Source organism: Leucoraja erinacea, chromosome 7 (genome assembly GCF_028641065.1).
Source record: "Leucoraja erinacea ecotype New England chromosome 7, Leri_hhj_1, whole genome shotgun sequence".
Lineage (NCBI taxonomy): Eukaryota > Metazoa > Chordata > Chondrichthyes > Rajiformes > Rajidae > Leucoraja > Leucoraja erinaceus.
In genome coordinates this window covers 34,034,285-34,052,969 of record NC_073383.1, presented here as the reverse complement: position 1 = coordinate 34,052,969, position 18,685 = coordinate 34,034,285, and the positions used below count along the sequence as shown (strand labels likewise).

Here is an 18,685-nt window from a genome sequence, read left to right as displayed (position 1 = left end):
TGACAGAGATATTAATGTTTTTACAAAATTCCCCATTCTCTCTGCTGCCCCCGCTGGCGGCAGGGGGGAGGGACTATAAAACCAGGAAGTGGTGTGCCTCAATCAGTGTCTGCAAGCTGGAGGAAGGCAGAGGGTCACGTCTCTCTGAGCTGTGAATAACACTGAACACATGTCTACTCAAATGTAAGTGCCCTTAGTGGTTCTAAAATGCCTTCAGAATGTGTCTATTGGTTCTAAAGCTTGCAAAAAATGTCTATTGGTTCTAAAGCTTGCAAAAAATGTCTATTGGTTCTAAAGCTTGCAAAAACATGTCTATTGGTTCTAAAGCTTGCAAAAAACTGCTTACTGCAAATTGTGGCTTGAAGTTGAAAGGCACTACTTACCGCAAATAGTGGCATGAAGTTGAAATACACTACTTACTGCAAATGGTGGCTTGGGTGCTTTGGCTTGCAGTTGAAAGGCAGTACTTACTGCAAATGGTGGCTTGGGAGCTTTGGATTGAAGTTGAAAGGCACCACTTACTGCAAATTGTGGCTTGAAGTTGAAAGGCACTACTTCCTGCAAATGATGGCTTGGGTGTGGCTTGAAGTTGAAAGGCGCTACTTACTGCAAATGGTGGCTTGATTGCTTTGGCTTGAAGTTGAAAGGCACTATTACAGCAAATTGTGGCTTGGTTGCTTTGGCTTGAAGTTGAAAGGCACTACTTACTGCAAATGGTGGCTTAGTTGCTTTGGCTTGAAGTTGAAAGGCACTATTACTGCAAATGATGGCTTGGGTGTGACGAAGTTGAAAAGCACTACTTACTGCAAATGGTGGCTTAGGTGCAATGGCTTGAAGTTAAAATGAATTACTTACTGCAAATGGGGGGGGGGGGGGTGCATTGGCTTGAAGTTGAAAGGCACTACTTACTGCAAATTGTGGTTTGAAGTTGAAAGGCACTACTTACTGCAAATGGTGGCTTGGGTGCTTTGGCATTAAGTTGAAAGGCACTACTTACTGCAAATGGTGGCTTGGGTGCTTTGGCATTAAGCTGAAAGGCATTACTTACTGCAAATTGTAGCTTGGGTGCTTTGGCATTAAGTTGAAAGGTACTGCAAATGGTGGCATGAAGTTGAAAGGCACTATATAATAACCATATAACCATATAACAATTACAGCACGGAAACTCGACCCTTCTAGTCCGTGCCAAACACATAATCTCCCCTAGTCCCATATACCTGCGCTCAGACCATAACCCTCCATTCCCTTCCCATCCATATAACTATCCAATTTATTTTTAAATGATAAAAACGAACCTGCCTCCACCACCTTCACTGGAAGCTCATTCCACACAGCTACCACTCTCTGAGTAAAGAAGTTCCCCCTCATGTTACCCATAAACTTCAGTCCCTTAATTCTCATGTCATGTCCCCTTGTTTGAATCTTCCCTACTCTCAGTGGGAAAAGCTTTTCCACGTCAACTCTGTCTATCCCTCTCATCATTTCAAAAACCTCTATCAAGTCCCCCCTTAACCTTCTGCACTCCAAAGAATAAAGCCCTAACTTGTTCAACCTTTCTCTGTAACTTAGTTGCTGAAACCCAGGCAACATTCTAGTAAATCTCCTCTGTACTCTCTCTATTTTGTGGACATCCTTCCTATAATTAGGCGACCAAAATTGTACACCATACTCCAGAATTGGCCTCACCAATGCCTTGTACAATTTTAACATTACATCCCAACTTCTATACTCAATGCTCTGATTTATAAAGGCCAGCACACCAAAAGCTTTCTTTACCACCCTATCTACATGAGATTCCACTTTCAGGGAACTGTGCACAGTTATTCCCAGATCCCTCTGTTCACCTACATTCTTCAATTCCCTACCATTTACCATGTACGTCCTATTTTGATTTGTCCTGCCAAGATGTAGCACCTCACACTTATCAGCATTAAACTCCATCTGCCATCTTTCAGCCCACTCTTCCAACTGGCATAAATCTCTCTGTAGACTTTGAAACTCTACTTCATTACCCGCAACCCCACCTATCTTAGTATCATCTGCATACTTACTAATCCAATTTACCACACCATCATCCAGATCATTGATGTACATGACAAACAACAGTGGACCCAACACAGATCCCTGTGGCACCCCACTCGTCACTGGCCTCCAACCTGACAAACAACCATCCACCATTACTCTCTGGCACCTCCCATTCAGCCACTGTTGAATCCATCTTGCTACTCCACCATTAATACCCAACCATTGAACCTTCTTAACCAACCTTCCATGAGGAACCTTGTCAAAGGTAACTACTTACTGCAAATGGTGGCTTGGGAGCTTTGACTTGAAGTTGAAAGGCACCTCTTACTGCTAATGATGGCTTGGGTGTGGCTTGAAGTTGAAAGGCACTACTTACTGAAAATTGTAGCTTGAAGTTCAAATGCACTACTTACTGCAAGTGGTGGCATGGAGTTGAAAGACACTACTTACTGCAAATGGTGGCTTGGGTGCTTTGGCTTGCAGTTGAAAGGCAGTACTTACTGCAAATGGTGGCTTGGGTGCAATGGCTTGAAGTTGAAAGGCATTACTTGCTACAAATGGTGGCATGAAGTTGAAAGGCACTTCTTACTGCAAATGATGGCTTGGGTGTGGCTTGAAGTTGAAAGACACCACTTACTGCAAATGGTGGCTTGGGAGCTTTGACGAAGTTGAAAGGCACTATTTCCTGCAAATGGTGGCATGAAGTTGAAAGGCACTACTTACTGCAAATGGGGGGCGTGGGTGCATTGGCTTGAAGTTGAAAGGCATTACTTACTGCAAATGGTGGCATGAAGTTGAAAGGCACTACTTACTGCAAACGGTGGCTTGGGTGCTTTGGCTTGGTTGAAAGGCACTACTTACTGTAAATGGTGGCTTGGGTGCTTTGAAGTTGAAAGGCACCGCTTACTGCAAATGGTGGCTTCAGAGCTTTGATGTTGAAAGGCATTACTTACTGCAAATGGTGGCTTAGGTGCTTTGGCTTGAAGTTAAAAGGCACTACTGTAAATGCACTTACTTCCTATTTGCACTGTATATTGATTTTAGATAAAACGCTACCACTTACGGCTGTGATTTTTGGCCATCTTACTCAGTAGATGCAGAGAATTCTTCCCATCAATGAAAAATAAAAGTGTTATTAGTTTTTTTTAAAATGTTGAGAATCTCTCTACTGTCAATCACTCCATGAAAGCCACACCTTTTCCGGTGGGTGGGGGGGGGAGGGGTTATAAAACCCGGAAATGTGGGTGTGGCTCAGTCTCTGCAAGATGGAGGAGGGAGAGATCACGACTCGCTGTCTTTAGTGGCTTTGCACCCTACTTCAAATGGTATGAAACTGCACTTGAATTTGGTGGCCTTATACCCTGCTTGAAATAGAATTTCAAGGATTAGCCGTGAGTCAACTACCAGCCCACCAGCCGTGAGTGAGTGAGTTGCCAGCACAACAGGCTTGATTGAATGGGACGCCAGTCCAAGAATCCATTTGGCACACAATTTGCATACTAGCCCTCTGGAAACCAGTCCCTTCAGCCCACAACACCCATACTAGCACTCCTGAAAGCCCCCCCCCCCCCCCCAACTGGCCACCAATATTAGAATTGGTGGAGAGGTGGAATATTGCGTTGGATGACCAGCCCTCCTGTGTGATGCTGGAACCCAATGGACATTACTAAAAGTCTGTTCTTGACCGGTTTTGGCCATGTGTGCTGCGATTTCCGAGAGAACGCCGCCACCTACGGCCGTCATTTTTGGCCACCTTGCTCAGAGCCCCCCTCCGCCGCATGTGTGCCGAGGATTTTTCCCGTCGATGAAAAATGACAGAGATATTAATGTTTTTACAATATTCCCCATTCTCTCTGCTGCCCCTGCTGGAGGGAGGGGAGGGACTATAAAACCAGGAAGTGGTGTGCCTCAATCAGAGCTCTGAATGACACTGAACAAATGTCTCCACAGCTGTGAGTACCCATAATGTGGTTTGAAAATGAAAATATGGGTAGTTTGAGGAAAAAAGCACTGCCTGCAAATGGTTGTTTGTGGGGATTTGGGTTGAAGTAAAAAGGCACCCTCTCTCTCTCCCCCCCCCCCCCCCCCCCCCCCCCGTCCCTCTCCCTTTCTCTCTGTCTCTCTCCCCATACCCCCCCCCCCCTCTCTCTCTCTCCCCCTCCTTTCTCCCTCCTCCCCTCCATCCCCTCCCCCCACCATCCTCCCCTAAACCCCCCTCTTTTTCTCCCTCTCCCTCCCCCTCTTTCCCTCCCCCTCCCCCTCTCCCCCCCCCTCCCCTAAACCCCCTCCCCTCCCTACACACACCCCTACCCCCCTCCCCCCCCTCCTCCCCCCCTCCCCCCTCCCCCCTCCCCCCCCCCCTCTCCCCCCTCCCCCTCCTAAACCCCCTCCTCTCTCCACACCCCCCTACCCTCTTCCCTCCACCCTCCCCCCCCTCCCTCCTGCTCCCCACCTCTCCCCCTCACCCCCTCTCAGCACCCTCTCTCTCTCTCCCCCCTCCTCCCCCCACCTTTCCCCCTTCACCCACCCTCGCTCTTCTCCTCCTCTCCACCCCCCCCCATCTCTCTTGCCCCTCTCTCTGTGTCTCTGCCTCTCTCTCTGTCTCTGCCCCTTCTCTCTCTGCCCTCACTCTCTAACCCCCCCCTCTCTAGATGTGACTGCAAGTTGGGGGCTATGCGTCAGTAGATAGGGTGGTTATGGGGTAAAAGGAGCAAATTAATAATATTAATATAATATCAAGGGGGTAATTAGCATGAGTGCGGGGGGGTGGGGGTCGGGGGGTTAGTGTGTGTGACGCTGCATGCCGCCTCCCCCCCCACAACCGCACGTTGGGGGAACAGACCCAACAGGGTCTGCACTTGGTCTAGTTTATAATATATGTAACACAAGTAGCATGGGTCCCAGTACCAATTTCTATGCTACACTACTGATCACAGGCTACCAATCATTAACGCAACCCTTCATCTTCGTCTTCTGCGACAAGCCAGTTTTGCATCTAATTTGTCAGTTTGTCATTGATCCCTTTGGCCTTAACCAAAGTGGAATCCAGTGAAAGAAAAGGGTCCATTGGGGACCAAAGCGGCAATCTGTGCATGGAGCCAGAGGACATAGGCGAGGTCTCAAATCAATATGTTTCATTGTAACATTGAATTGTACAGCATTGAACCAGGCCCTTTCACCCCATCTCATCCATGGCGATTGTGATATCCCATTTAGATGCACTGAGCCATATCCTTCTACACCTTTCCTGTTCAAATATCTGTGCAAATGCATTTTAAATCTTGTAATTGTATTTGTCTCTGCCACCCCCTCTAGCAACTCATTACAAATAACCATTATTCTCAATGTGAAAAACATACCCCTTCTTCTTTAAATGTCTCCCCTCTAACCTTAAACTTGTGCCTTTCGGTTCTAGATCTCCCTGTCATAGGGGAATAGATTCTGACTATTTATACTACAGTATTTATGTCCCTCATAATTTTATAAACCTCTGTAATGTCACCCCACAGCCTCCTACATTCCAGTGAGAATAAGCACAGCCTATCCAATCTCTCATTATAACTACAGCGCATCATTCCAGGTAACATTTTGATGAGTTAGTCTCTCTATTGCTACCACATCCTTCTGTAGAGACTGTATAGAATGATACAGTGGTCTAACTAACGTTTTCTGCAGCTACAACATGACATTCCAACTTTTCCAGTCTCAAGAATGATCCCGACCCAAAATGTTGCCTGTCCATTGCCCTGCACAGATGTGGCCTGAGTTCCTCCAGCAGTTTGTGTTCTTACCTGCTAGTAGCTTTAATATTGATATGACTGATCCAATTATGACAGAAATTGTTAGAAACACTCAGCCTGTCAGGCAGCACCCATGGATAGGGAAACAAAGTTAATATATATACAATATACAATAGATGCAGGAGTAGGCCATTCGGTCCTTTGAGCCAGCACCACCATTCAATGTGATCATGGCTGATCATCCCCAATCAGTACCCCGTTCCTGCCTTCTCCCCATACCCCCTGACTCCGCTATCTTTAAGAGCCCTATCTAGCTCTCTCTTGAAAGTATCCAGAGAACCGGATTCCACTGCCCTCTGAGGCAAGAATTCTGTGAGAAAAAGTGTTTCCTCATCTCCGTTCTAAATGGTTTACCCCTTATTCTTAAACTGTGGCCCCTGGTTCTGGACTACCCCAACATCGGGAACATGTTTCCTGCCTCTAGCGTGTCCAAACCCTTAACAATCTTATATGTTTCAATAAGATTCCCTCTCATCCTTCTATACTCCAGAGTGTACAAGCCCAGCCGCTCCATTCTCTCAGCATACGACAGTCCCGCCATCCCGGGAATTAACCTTGTAAACCTATGCTGCACTAGCAAGAATGTGCTTCCTCAAATTAGGGGACTAAAACTACACACAATACTCCAGGTGTGGTCTCACTAGGGCTCTGTACAACTGCAGAAGGACCTCTTTGCTCCTATACTCGACTACTCTTGTTATAAAGGCCAACATGCCATTCACTTTCTTCACTGCCTGCACCATTATCCGTTTCTTCATTCTGCTTGGTGTTCAATTGTTATTTCACTGACCTCTATAAATCTGTCAATAAGGTTAACTGTGAAAGCTGTGCAAACTATCAAACAATCTGTGTGTGAGATCTTAATAGTTTACTTTGGCTTTCTCCACAGGGAGTTTGGACGGCCAGGGAGATGCACTACACAATGCACTGAAACGGAAAAAAGGCTTGCTCCAAAAACTGAGGGTACGGTTCAAGAGTCACGAGTGTTGAATTGTTCATATATATCTACAACAGAACAATGAAATATTTACTTGCAGCAACATAAGGAGCTAGTGGAGTCAAGAGATATGGGGAGAAGGCAGGCACGGGTTATTGATAGGGGACGATCAGCCATGATCACAATGAATGGCGGTGCTGGCTCGAAGGGCCGAATGACCTCCTCCTGCACCTATTTTCTATGTTTCTAAGGGGTCTGTATACGCAGTACACACAGATAATACAACACAAACCAAAATTTAATGAATTAATAACCCTATTACTACTGTGTTTAAGAAGGAACTGCAGATGCTGGAGAATCAAAGGTATTCTTCAGTCTGAAGAAGGGTTTCGGCCCGAAACGTTGCCTATTTCCTTCGCTCCATAGATGCTGCTGCACCCGCTGAGTTTCTCCAGCTTTTTTGTGTACCCTATTACTACTGTAAGGTACAGAGTTGGTACAGTGAATGCTTCAGGGAGAGTTTTGCCTTGGGAAGGAAGGATTGCCAAATCATTTAAAAGTTTCTGATCTTTTAATGTGTAGCGGCCTGGTTACCGCCATTACCAACATTGACCGCCACAATATTACATAAGTTTATACCCAGGCTGGAATTCGTCATGGGAATGCATATTGGGAACTTGAACAAGAGTTAACACACTCGTAGATGGCTATGGCAGGATTTTATATCCACATCGTCATTATGCTCTGCATTGGTAGTACAATCTTAAAACACCGAGCACAATATATTTAATATTTATTTACTTACGAGATTTTGACTATTACTGTTCATTAAATTAAATCATACCTTTTCTCACTTGGCTCAATTTGCCTATCATGGTACAATAACCTATAGTCATGGCTTAACAACTTAAAAATGATCACTGCATATATAATCCTTCTTTAATATTTAACCATTATCAAGTTGTAGTTATATACAAGGCCTTGTAAACACACAATAGCCCAAGAAAGCATTTTATTTTTATCCAAATCAAGATTTGATTGGAAACTTGAGGAAACATGTTTGACTCCACTGCATTCTTTGCTCTTTGAATGATCAATTGAGTAAAGAGAGAGAAAGTTTTTGGGTTGAGCAGATGAGATCCCGCCATGGCAATTCTCTGGAAGGCAGTGGAGGCCGATTCACGGGATGCATTCAAAAGATAGTTAGATAGAGCTCTTAGGGCTAGTGGAATCAAGGGAATATGGGGAGAAGGCAGGAATGGGGTACTGATTGTGGATGATCAGCCATGATCACATTGAATGGCGGTGCTGGCTCGAAGGGCCGAATGGCCTACTCCTGCACCTATTTTCTATGTTCTGCGTATCTATGGGTGTCATGGTCCACTGGACATGCGTACCTACCCAAATTGCTGTTGCAAAGTTATGTAGTTGCAGAGAAGTTCAACAGCAGCTGTTTTTCTGTGAGAATGCTTGATTAGTTTCAAAGGTTCAAATGTATTTGTCACATGCACCATAAGGTGTAGTGAAATGAATTTACCATGCAGCGTTACAATTAAAAAAGGACAAAATACACAATATAATTCAACACAGACATCCACCACAGCATTCTTCACGGTTCAGACAATCCTCCTCCTCCTCCCTTGTTCACCCGTGGTCGGGGCCCTGACACTCCGTAGTCGCCGCTACGGACGGCCAGATGTTCAAGCCCTCCGGTCGGGATGGTCGGAACGCTGACATCGGGACAGGTCCAGCACACCCTGCTGCCCGGAGCTCCCAAATCGCCACCTCCTTACTGGAGACCGCGGCTTCAACATGTTGAAGGTCGCAGGCCGGCGGCTGGAGCTCTTCACCGGCGACCCCCGGCGAGGAATCTCCCGCTCCACGATGGATGGTCCGCTCCACGCCTGCCGCCAGAAGCTCCACAGACCGAGGATCCAAGATGTTGTAGGCCACAGGCCATCGGTGAGCGCTTCTCCTGGCAAGGGGTCGCCCCGCTCCACAGTTAAAGTCCCTGCTGTGCTGCCGCTGAAGCTTTGGGCCCGACTCCGGGGAAAGGCCGCACCAAACCAGCTGTAAGGCCGCGAGGAGGGGGGCGAAGAAGCGACAAGGAAGAAAGTTGCGTCTCCATTGAGGTAGGTGCCTGAAAAAACGGTTTCCCGCTATTCCCCCTGCACCACCCCCCACACAAGACATACAGAGAAACACTAAAACATATTTTTGGACATACTAAAAAAAACAAAAAAAGTCGATATAACGAACCCGCTGCAGGCGGGCAAAGAAACATGTTGTACAGTGGCAGGCCAGGCAAAGAAACATGTTGTACAGTGGCAGGCCAGGCAAAGAAACATGTTGTACAGTGGCAGGTGTTTACATTACTGGACTTACAATACATCTAGTCAATTTGCACCACGATAGACTGAACATTTAAGTTGCAAAATAGCTGTTGCTTTAACGAAAAGTGAGCAAATTGTTCTGATCCTTGGGTGGTTCACAAATAGTCTTTAGGAAAGAGACACAGGCCCTCACTTGACATCTCAGAAATGTGACCCTGGCTTCACACTAATTTGGTCAGCCACTCAAGGACACAGCAAGCCAGTCATATTTGTTTACATTTGAGATCAAAGATCCTTTGTGACAAAGGGTCTTAAACCTGAAACAATAACTATTTCTCCTTTTGGAGTAGCTGCCTTACCCGCTGTGCTTCTAGTATTTTCTGTTTTGATTTCAGATTTCGAGCATCTCACTTTTTTGATGATCGTTTATATTTCTAGCTGGCCAGCTACACCTCAGGCCTGGATTTTAAAAAAATGTTTGAGTCCAGTTGTTTCAGTTCTTTCTCCATCAAGATAGATGTGAATTTGGAGAGGCAGATTTGAACTGCACAAATGTTTTTGAACTGATTAAAGCACTCCCTGCTGTTAAATGAATCATAGAATATTAAATATCACATTGAACAGTACAGGAACAGGCCCTTTGAGCCATAATGTCTGTGCTGAACACATTGCCAAGACCAACTCTTGCAGATAATCCATAACCTTCCATCCCATGCATATCCATGTGTATATCCAAAAGTCTTTTAAATGCCACTATCATATCTGCCTCTACCGTTACCCCTGCACATCTCCTTTAAACTTTGACCCGCTCAGCTTAAAACTGTCCTTCAGTGTTTAATATTTCCACTTTGGAAAAAAGGTTCTGACTGTCATCCACATCTATGCCTCTCATAATTTTATATAATTCTATCAGGTCACCCTGCAGCATTCCAGAGAAAACAATCCAAGTCTGTCCAACCTCCCCACACAGTGGCATAGTGGGTGGCACAATGGCACATCGGCAGTGTTGCTGCCCTACAGTGCCAGAGACCCGGGTTTGATCCTGACTCTGGGTGCTGTCTGTATCTTATGGTGTGCTTATCTCTAAACTAAAACTAACCTAAACTAAATATGGTCAGATTTTTAAAAATATCCTCATTCAAACAGGCCTCAGCAATTGTCTCATTTGGTTGAGTGAATGGCTGAGCTGCAGGAAGCAGGAATGTTCTAATTTCAAGCACCATTCTGTCTTGAGTTAGATAATCCTCCACCCATGGACCATTAATAATGATATGACACAGGAAGAGGACATTTACCTTTTTGTGACTGTGCAAACTCTTTGACAGAACTTTATTCTCTCTCTATATGCCTATTTGCCTATAAATATTTTGTATTTATCCAATTGCCTTTATAAAATTATCTTTAAACCTGATTCCACTATATCTTCACATAGCTCATTCAATTTGGTGAAAGAAAAGGGAGAAAACAAAAAGGAAATTGATGTATTAATAACTTTCAGGATATAATCCCTGGATTCCATTACCATCAACCCTGCAACCTACAGAGGCATTCCATTCTGCATGAAGCTCAAGTTTTGAAAGCAATGTTGTTTATTGGCCAAGACAGGAAAGCTATTGTTTTAGGATTTGGACTATGCTTAGCAACCACAATACACTGAGAACTCTCCAATTCACAGCAGCAATTTTTCGGCTTGTTATCCACGTAGTTCCTACACATGAAGACGAGTTAAAGGTATTGCTATGTAAAATGGTGAGAAGCTGAGACTAGGAGAACTGAAGCAGGACAGGCGAGATCCCTGTGGTAATCCAAAGTTATTTTTCAGGAGCAGCACATGCTGGATGAATGCTCCAGGCCCCACACCTGGGGTGGGACCCGGAGACGATATCCTCGCCTGGAACCCATTCAGCAGGCACCACCGATTCACGTATATCATCAACAACCACCGGAGCAGCCACGGATCATCCAACACCCGGTAAGCCTCAAAGCACAGAATTCAATTCTGGTTGCTTCCATTAACAAAAATTCAGTTAAGAAGATAAGAATTGGATATGAACCCTCCTTTATCTATAAAAAATCTAATCTTGGGTGCACAGCATGCCTGAAGTGGGTAAACCTGCAAAAGTTATAAACTGCTGTAGAGTCTGAATGAGTCAAACAGTCCAGTTTTCGATCAGTGGATAGTACGGTGAGTAGACAAAGGGACATGGGATCTAGTCAGATGGAATTAGAATTTGTTGGCTGCAGAGCTAAGGTAAGGTAATTTCTTACCTGTGTAGTTGCTAGCACTGCCATTTAATCCTTTTTTATTGATTGTATTGCTGCTTATTTACTGAGCTATTGCACTGGCCCACTTCAACTTCTGCTTGGACAGAAGTAAAGTTTGGAAAATGTCAGTCCGATTCCTTGGCCCATGGTTTTAAAAGTGGACTTGTGTTACTGCTGGGAATGCTGCACTATTCCTGCCTCTGCCATGTTCTATCCTGGTAACATGCATATATCACGAGGGACTGGCAGCCTAAAGGAGAATAACCTTTTCCACAGGATTATAGATTTGTGGACACAATGCTGGAGTAATTCAGCAGGACAGGCAGCATCTCTGGATGGAAGGAATGGTGACGTTTCGAGACCCTTCTTCAGACTGAGCATCAGAGGGGAGGGAGACACAGAGATAAGGAAGGGTATGGTGTAAAAACATGACATCAAAAAAGATGTAGTTCAAGGAAAATGTAGAATAGATCATTGTTGGCTGGGAGAAGGTGGCAACGAAGCAAACAGATAAAATGTAATCTGAGACAGTCAGACTAGTCGGAGAACTAGGAAAGGGGAGGGATGGAGAGAGAGGGAAAGCAAGGGTTACTTGAAGTTAGAGGTCAATGTTCATACCGCTGGGTGTAAGCTACCCAAGCAAAATATGAATTGCTGTTCCTCCAGTTTGCACTGGGCCTCACTCAGACAATGGAGGAGGCCCAGGACAGAAAGGTCCAGTGTGGGAATGGGGGGAGTTAAAGTGTTTAGCAACCGGGAGATTGGGTAAGTTTAAGTGGACTGAGCGGAGATGTTCAGCGAAACGATCGCCGAGCCTGCGCTTGGTCTCGCCGATATATATATATAGGAATCCACACCTGGAACAGCGGATACAGTAGATGGGGTTGAAGGAGGTGCAAGTGAATCTCTGCCTCACCTGAAAAGACTGTTGGGGTCCTTAGACGGAGTCGAGGGAGGAGATATAGGGACAGGTGTTGTTTCTCCTGCGGTTGCAGGGGAAAGCACCTGTGGACGGGGTGGTTTTGGGTGGGTAGGGATGAGTTAACCAGGGAGTTGTGGGTGTAACGGTCTCTACGGAAAGTGCAAAGGGGTGAAGATGGGAAGATGCGACGTGTGTGTAGATCAAATACTAATAGACATATGCTATACACCACTCGGATCTATAACCCAGTCCGGGTCTTACCTTACATTCACCATATATTACTAATGATTTCAGCCACAAGTTCGTTTGTCGGGATGCAGTCACAGTGGTGACTACTTGCAGTGTAACTTTACTATATGCCATTAAACTTGTTGGACCGTTACTTGGAGTGTCCTTTATTAGCTCTACATGGTGTCAGAAGTGGGATGCAAACCCACGCCTCCAGTCGGAGACCAGAACCAGGTATTGTTTACCACGCCATTCGAAAATGTCTGTTGCCAGTGTGGACCATGGTAAGGCAGGGACTGGGTGAGTGAGAAGTGGCTGCTTGGGTTGATGGGGCGCCAGGCTGTTGCAGATTGCACAGGCCTCCACCTTCTCCTGTATAAGCTCGGTCATTCTGGGCCAGAAAAACATGCTCTTGGCTCAAAGAATGGTTGCCTCGGTGCCGGGATGTTCCCCGTGGACTGAGTCGAAATACTTGTCTCGTAGAGCAGTTGGAATGACCGCCTTGTGTCCTTTGGCAATCACACCGTCCTGGAGCACAAGCTCATCACGGACCAGGAAGTACGGGCGAATGGCAACAGGTACTTTGTGCTGTTTAACCAGCCAGCCATGCCGGATGATCGAGGTCAGGGACTGTAGGGTGTCATTGGCTGCTGTCGGCGCAGCCAAGTCATCCAGGCACTCTGTGGGAAGGTATGACACCATCATCACAGTGTAGGTGTCGTTGTATGTCGGTTGTTGCTTGCAGGTCTTGCGTGGGGCTCTGGATAGAGTGTTGGCTAAGTGCATGTCTTTGCCTGGCTTGTAAATCAGGTTGATATCGTACCTTTGAAGCTGCATCTCCATCCACTGCAGCTGGGCAGGGGCAGCATGGATTGGCTTGTTTAGAATGCTGATAAGGGGCTGGTGGTCTGTTTCAACAGTCTCAGTCTTTCCAAAAATAGTCTTTGAATTTTGCGCAGGCGAATACCACTGCCAGTAGTTCCTTTTCGATTTGAGCATAGCGTTGCTCTCTCGGACATCGTGCGAGAGGCATGGTGCACCTCTTCTGCAAAGCTTATTAATCCCAGATCGTGGCAAGCATCAATACCAAGTAGGGTCGTTACTTTGCCTGGGATAATAAAAAAAGTTCAGCTTGTGCACACGTGTCACTAGGGGGCACTGCAGGTCAACCCTGCCAACTGGGTGGACCTCTTCTCCTCCGAAGGGAATTAACAAAGCGCTCGTGTTTACGACCGTTTCAGTGTTCTTGACCCTGGAAAACTCGGCCAGAGACATAACATTACAACAAGCCCCAGTGTCAATCTTTGCCACAGCTGTGGTGTTGTTGATTTGGAATGTAACGTCGGGATCATGTAGTTTACATGTCATCTCGGATGGAGAATGTATGTTTAGGCTGGAAATGTCAGGTCCCGACAAATTTTCACAAGGAGAAGGCACAGCTTGAGCTGGATCGGAAAGGTCATGGGAACCATCTTGCTGGAGCAGATTTGCACGACAGCACCAAATTAAGTGGTTTCTTCTTTTACAGCAGTGGCAAACTTTCCCGAAGGCTGGGCATTGCTCGTGGACAGCGGAGTGTGACCCACCACAATTATTACATTAAATAGGAGCTCTGCCAGTCTGCCTCTCTTCAGGTGACGGGCATCGAGCACGGTAGAACGGGTTGGCAATACTCACTTGGTACGATGAGTGCGGACCCTGCCCTGCGAGGGGGTATGAGGGTCGGTGACTACGGCAATGCGGCAGACAGTCTCTGCCCCAATGAGAGTTAGATCAGCATCCCGTAGTAGTTCACTAGTACTCCACCAGCCCCCGGTCTCACAATTCTCGCTTGTGAAGGATGGAGATGCGAGCCTGTACCGTATGCATGCGGGTCACATTTGCAAACCACCCCTTAGATACGGGGACTATGCTTAACTTGCTCCAGTGCTGATTTTATGAGACGCCAGTTTAACTTGATTAATTGTACTCGCATATATGTATTCGGAGTTATGTTATTGTCTTAAGAGGATAGATGTAGATCTGCTCTACCAAATACTAACACACATATGCTATACACCACTTGGATCTATAATCCAGTCTGGGTCTTACCTTACAGTCACCATATATTACTAATGTTTTCAGCCACTAGTCCGTTAGTTGGGATGTAGTCACAGTGGTGACTACTTGCAGTGTAACTTTACTATATGCCAATAAACTTGTTGGACCAGTACTTGGAGTGTTCTTTATGAGGTCTACATGGTGGGATCCCGTTGGAGGTGGCGAAAATGTTGGAGGATTATGTGCTGTATGCGACGGTTGATGGGGTGAAAGGTGAGGACTCTTGCTCTTGCTCCCCCTCCCTTCAGTCGCAACAGGGACAGAGCCCCCTAGTTCCTAGTCCCCTTCCTAGTTTTCTGACCAGTCTGACTGTCACCAATTAACAATGCTCCTCCCAGCTAACTGATCTATTCTCCAGTTTCCTTGATGTGCATCTCTTTTGATGTCTTATTTTTACATTTATTTTCCTTTTCTCTGTGTCTCCTTCTACCCTCACTCTCAGTCTGAAGATGGGTCTCAACTGCAAAATGCCACCTTCCATCCAGAGATGCTGCCTGTCCTGCTGAGTTACTCCAGCATTTTGTGTCAATCTTCAGTGAAGTACCTTTTATATTTTTGTTATCTGAGTTTGATCTTCGGTTTCCTCCCACACTCAAAAGACGTACAGGTTTGTAGGTTAATTGGCTTGGTTTAAGTGTAAATTGTTCCTAGTGTATGTAGGATAGTGTTAATGTGCAGGGATCGCTGGTCGGTGCGGACTCAGTCAGTTAGTCTCTAAACTAAACTAAAATATGCAAGGGACAAATTGCTTCCAAGGGCGAATCAGCAAAAAGAGATGATTCACCTGGTCCTTGTAATTCATTCCAGATTGAGTTTTTTTTAGTTTTAGAGAAACAGTGTGGAAACAGGCCTTTTGGCCCACCGAATCCGCGTCGACCAGCAATCACCCGTACACCCGATCACCCATACACATCCTACACACTAGGGACAATTTAGAGAAGCCAAATAACCTACAAACTTGCACGTCTTTGGAATATGTGAGCAAACCGGAGCATGTGGAGTTAACCCACGTCGTCATAGGGAGAACGTACAAACTCCATACAGGCAGCAACCATTATCAGGATCGAACCTTGGGTCTCTGGCGCCGTCTCCTAGGTGTCAGGTGTCAATCTGGTCATTCTAGATGAATGATCTGTTTGGCAATGCAATCAATGTAAAGGCATGGAGAGTTGTTTTTGATAAAGATCAGCTGATTGGATGAGATAATGTTTGAAAGGTCCAGATTCGACATATCGAGAGCTTGGGGAGCATAACACTGAATTGTTTGGCCTTACACCAGACATGTCTCGAGTCTCTAAGTAACTTCTGTAAGTTATAACAGTAACTTGTTCGTAATGTATGCTTAATTCCACTATAAGCCAATTCCACTATAAGCTTTGGAATCATATTAAATTGTAGAATCTTATTAACTTAAAAGCTAGAACCATTTCAAACAAATGCCAAAGGTTGGCTGTCTGGGACATGTGGAGCCAGGTCGGTGAAGGCTCAGTCACTGAGCATATCCAAGATGCAGATCAATTAATTTTTGGTTATTTATAAAATTAAAGGATATGGGATTAATGCAGAAAAATGGTGTTGAAATAAAAGATCAGACACTTGGAGCCGAATGGCTCACTTCTGCTTCCATTTCTCATGGGTTCTGCCACCTCTACTTATTGATAGCTATTTGTGCATTCTCTTCATATTTTTTCCTCCCACTTCTGTCTCCTCAGTACCCTCAGCAACCCACAACGATCATACAACAGTTACCACAGCAACAGCCACTCATCACGCAGATCCCACCTGCACAGACACTGCCTCCAATCAGGTCTGGCAGCATCAAGGAGGGTAAGAAATATTTCAAAATGTGAAAATGTATTTTTCAGTTAAAGAAAGTATCTATATTGTGTTTATCTCTGGGATTCATGCCAGAAATCAGTAGCAAAATTTTACATAATGTTACAAAATTTTGAGATTAAAAAAATCAAGTCTGCAATTTATTACATCAGATAAAGCATAAAAATAAGTTTAATTTGACACCTAATTTACTTTCATATCTTCAGTATTAAAAATGTTATGGCCATTTTCATACTCGGAAATTAGCATCTTGTTCCCTATTGTTTTTCCATTGACTTAACACGAAAGCTGTGATTGAGGACAGTCAAAAGCCCATAACTTTATTAAAAATTAAGAGAACTGAATGAACTTTTCAGTTATTATAGATTGAAGCATTCTGAAACAAATATAAAACATCTTACTTGGATGACCTGAAATTAAAGCATATAATTAGTTAATTACCTAATTGTAGCTAATTACAAAATTGACCGTTGTGACGGAAATAGTAATAAACACCCAGACTGCCTTGAAAATTCAAAAATGTGATATTCTCAAGATCAGAACTTTAATATTATTGTATTATATGCTGTAAGTCTGTTACAGATAGGTAAATAAATTACAATTTCTAGCAATAGACCAAGTCTTTATGGAGAAGATCAGTTGCTAGCTGGTACATTGGCATATCATAATCAGTAGCATCATCATACTCTTCAGATTGTAACCTATAAGCAACTCTGTACACCTTGTTTTTCCTCAACTTTTCAATTTTGGCATTGTAAACTACAAGTTTTTGCTCTTCAAACCACGCATGACATGCCTTTCTGCCCACTACTTTCCCATTAAGAATGTCCTGTAGATTCTATTTCTTAAGAAAAGGATATTTTTTTTTTAAATAGCCTAAGTATCCAAATAACAAACTAATCCCATTCACACAAGAATTCACAATATAACATGATTTTAAAATCTCACTGTCATGAATTTATGCCAGAAGGAAGGAATTTAATGTTTAATTCCCATAAATTAATCTAGAAACATCCACTCAATATAATTAAAATTATTATTTTTTTGCACAATACATGGGACTAAAACTGATATTTAGTATAAAAATATTGACTATGGATAGACAATAACACAAAATATAGACGATTTAGATGTTCTTATGACATGATTGTCCAAAAAAAAAGCATTTAAATCATCTCGCGAGTGGATTTTTCTGGAACGCGATCGATTGGAACGTTGCATTTGTGGTGAATTTTAGCTCCATATCGGCAGGAAAAACACTGCCGGTTCGTAAGTGGCCCAAATCACATTTTTGCAGGGTAAAATTAGATTAAAACCATCCCAAGAAACAAGATTATATGTAAAATAAATGACTTGCCCTTTGTTTTGGCCCGTCCTTGCGATCCGTTGCATTGAGGGCGTTAGAAGTCGCTTTTTATTTTAATCTAATTATTAAATTGTCTCACGATTTGAGGAAAAAAAATCGGGAACGGAAGACAGGTCGATTTTTCTTCAACAGCTAGCAGCCCGAACAAATCCGCCTCCGTCAGGCAGTAGAAAACTGGATTTTAATCCCGCCCCCCCCACCCCCTCAAAGGCGCCAAAGTTGCGCACACGGCCAGTGGCAGAACTGCAGCGCTGCTGAAGGTAAGTTTTGTAACAGCGCTAGAATTAGGTTCTGGTTGTTAGTTGTTCCATCAGATTTCAGGAATGGCCCTGGAATGATTATGATGTAGTACCTGAGGCGTTAAGTTTTTTTTCCTGACTATTTAACTCGTAAACTCTACATTCACAAGACAATTTGTTGTAAATACAAAGTGCTGGAGTAACTCAGCAGCCTTGTTTCTACAAGTTATTGTGTGCTGTGTGCAACAGGAACCATTACATGTGCCACTCTGCACTGCTCCAGTACTGAGTAAGAGGTGTCTGTGCAAAATACTTATGATACCGAGTCATTATATATCATAACATGTACTTTAATTTGTATACATACAGAAACCATCGCGATGAGTACTGTAGGCTCCGAATTGTAAGTTAAAACTAAAAAAACAACATGGCTGCCCGATTGCAAGGGGTAGCAGTGGTGTGGGAAACCTGACATGGATTATCGATCACGTCATCAGCAGCAAAACCAGATACGGATCAAATCAGCAATACTATTTGATCTACATCCCCCTTCTAGGGCTTTTGCCCAAAGGGCAAACCTAAAGCATGCAGGAGATATGTATATAAAGCTATAAAAATTAACTATCATATACAG

The 18,685-nt window shown here is 44.3% G+C and overlaps 1 protein-coding gene across 2 annotated transcripts in view; it reads left to right on the top strand.

Annotated features, from left to right (window-relative positions):
- zgc:112416 (uncharacterized protein LOC550509 homolog) overlaps positions 1 to 18,685 on the top strand; it is a 118,490-nt gene that overhangs the window by 75,745 nt on the left and 24,060 nt on the right. For both annotated transcript variants that reach the window (XM_055638200.1, XM_055638199.1), the window contains exons 3-5: positions 6,715 to 6,788; positions 10,918 to 11,067; positions 16,323 to 16,437. In XM_055638200.1, coding sequence (XP_055494175.1) covers positions 6,715 to 6,788; positions 10,918 to 11,067; positions 16,323 to 16,437 — 339 coding nt within the window. The remainder of the gene's footprint in view (positions 1 to 6,714; positions 6,789 to 10,917; positions 11,068 to 16,322; positions 16,438 to 18,685) is intronic.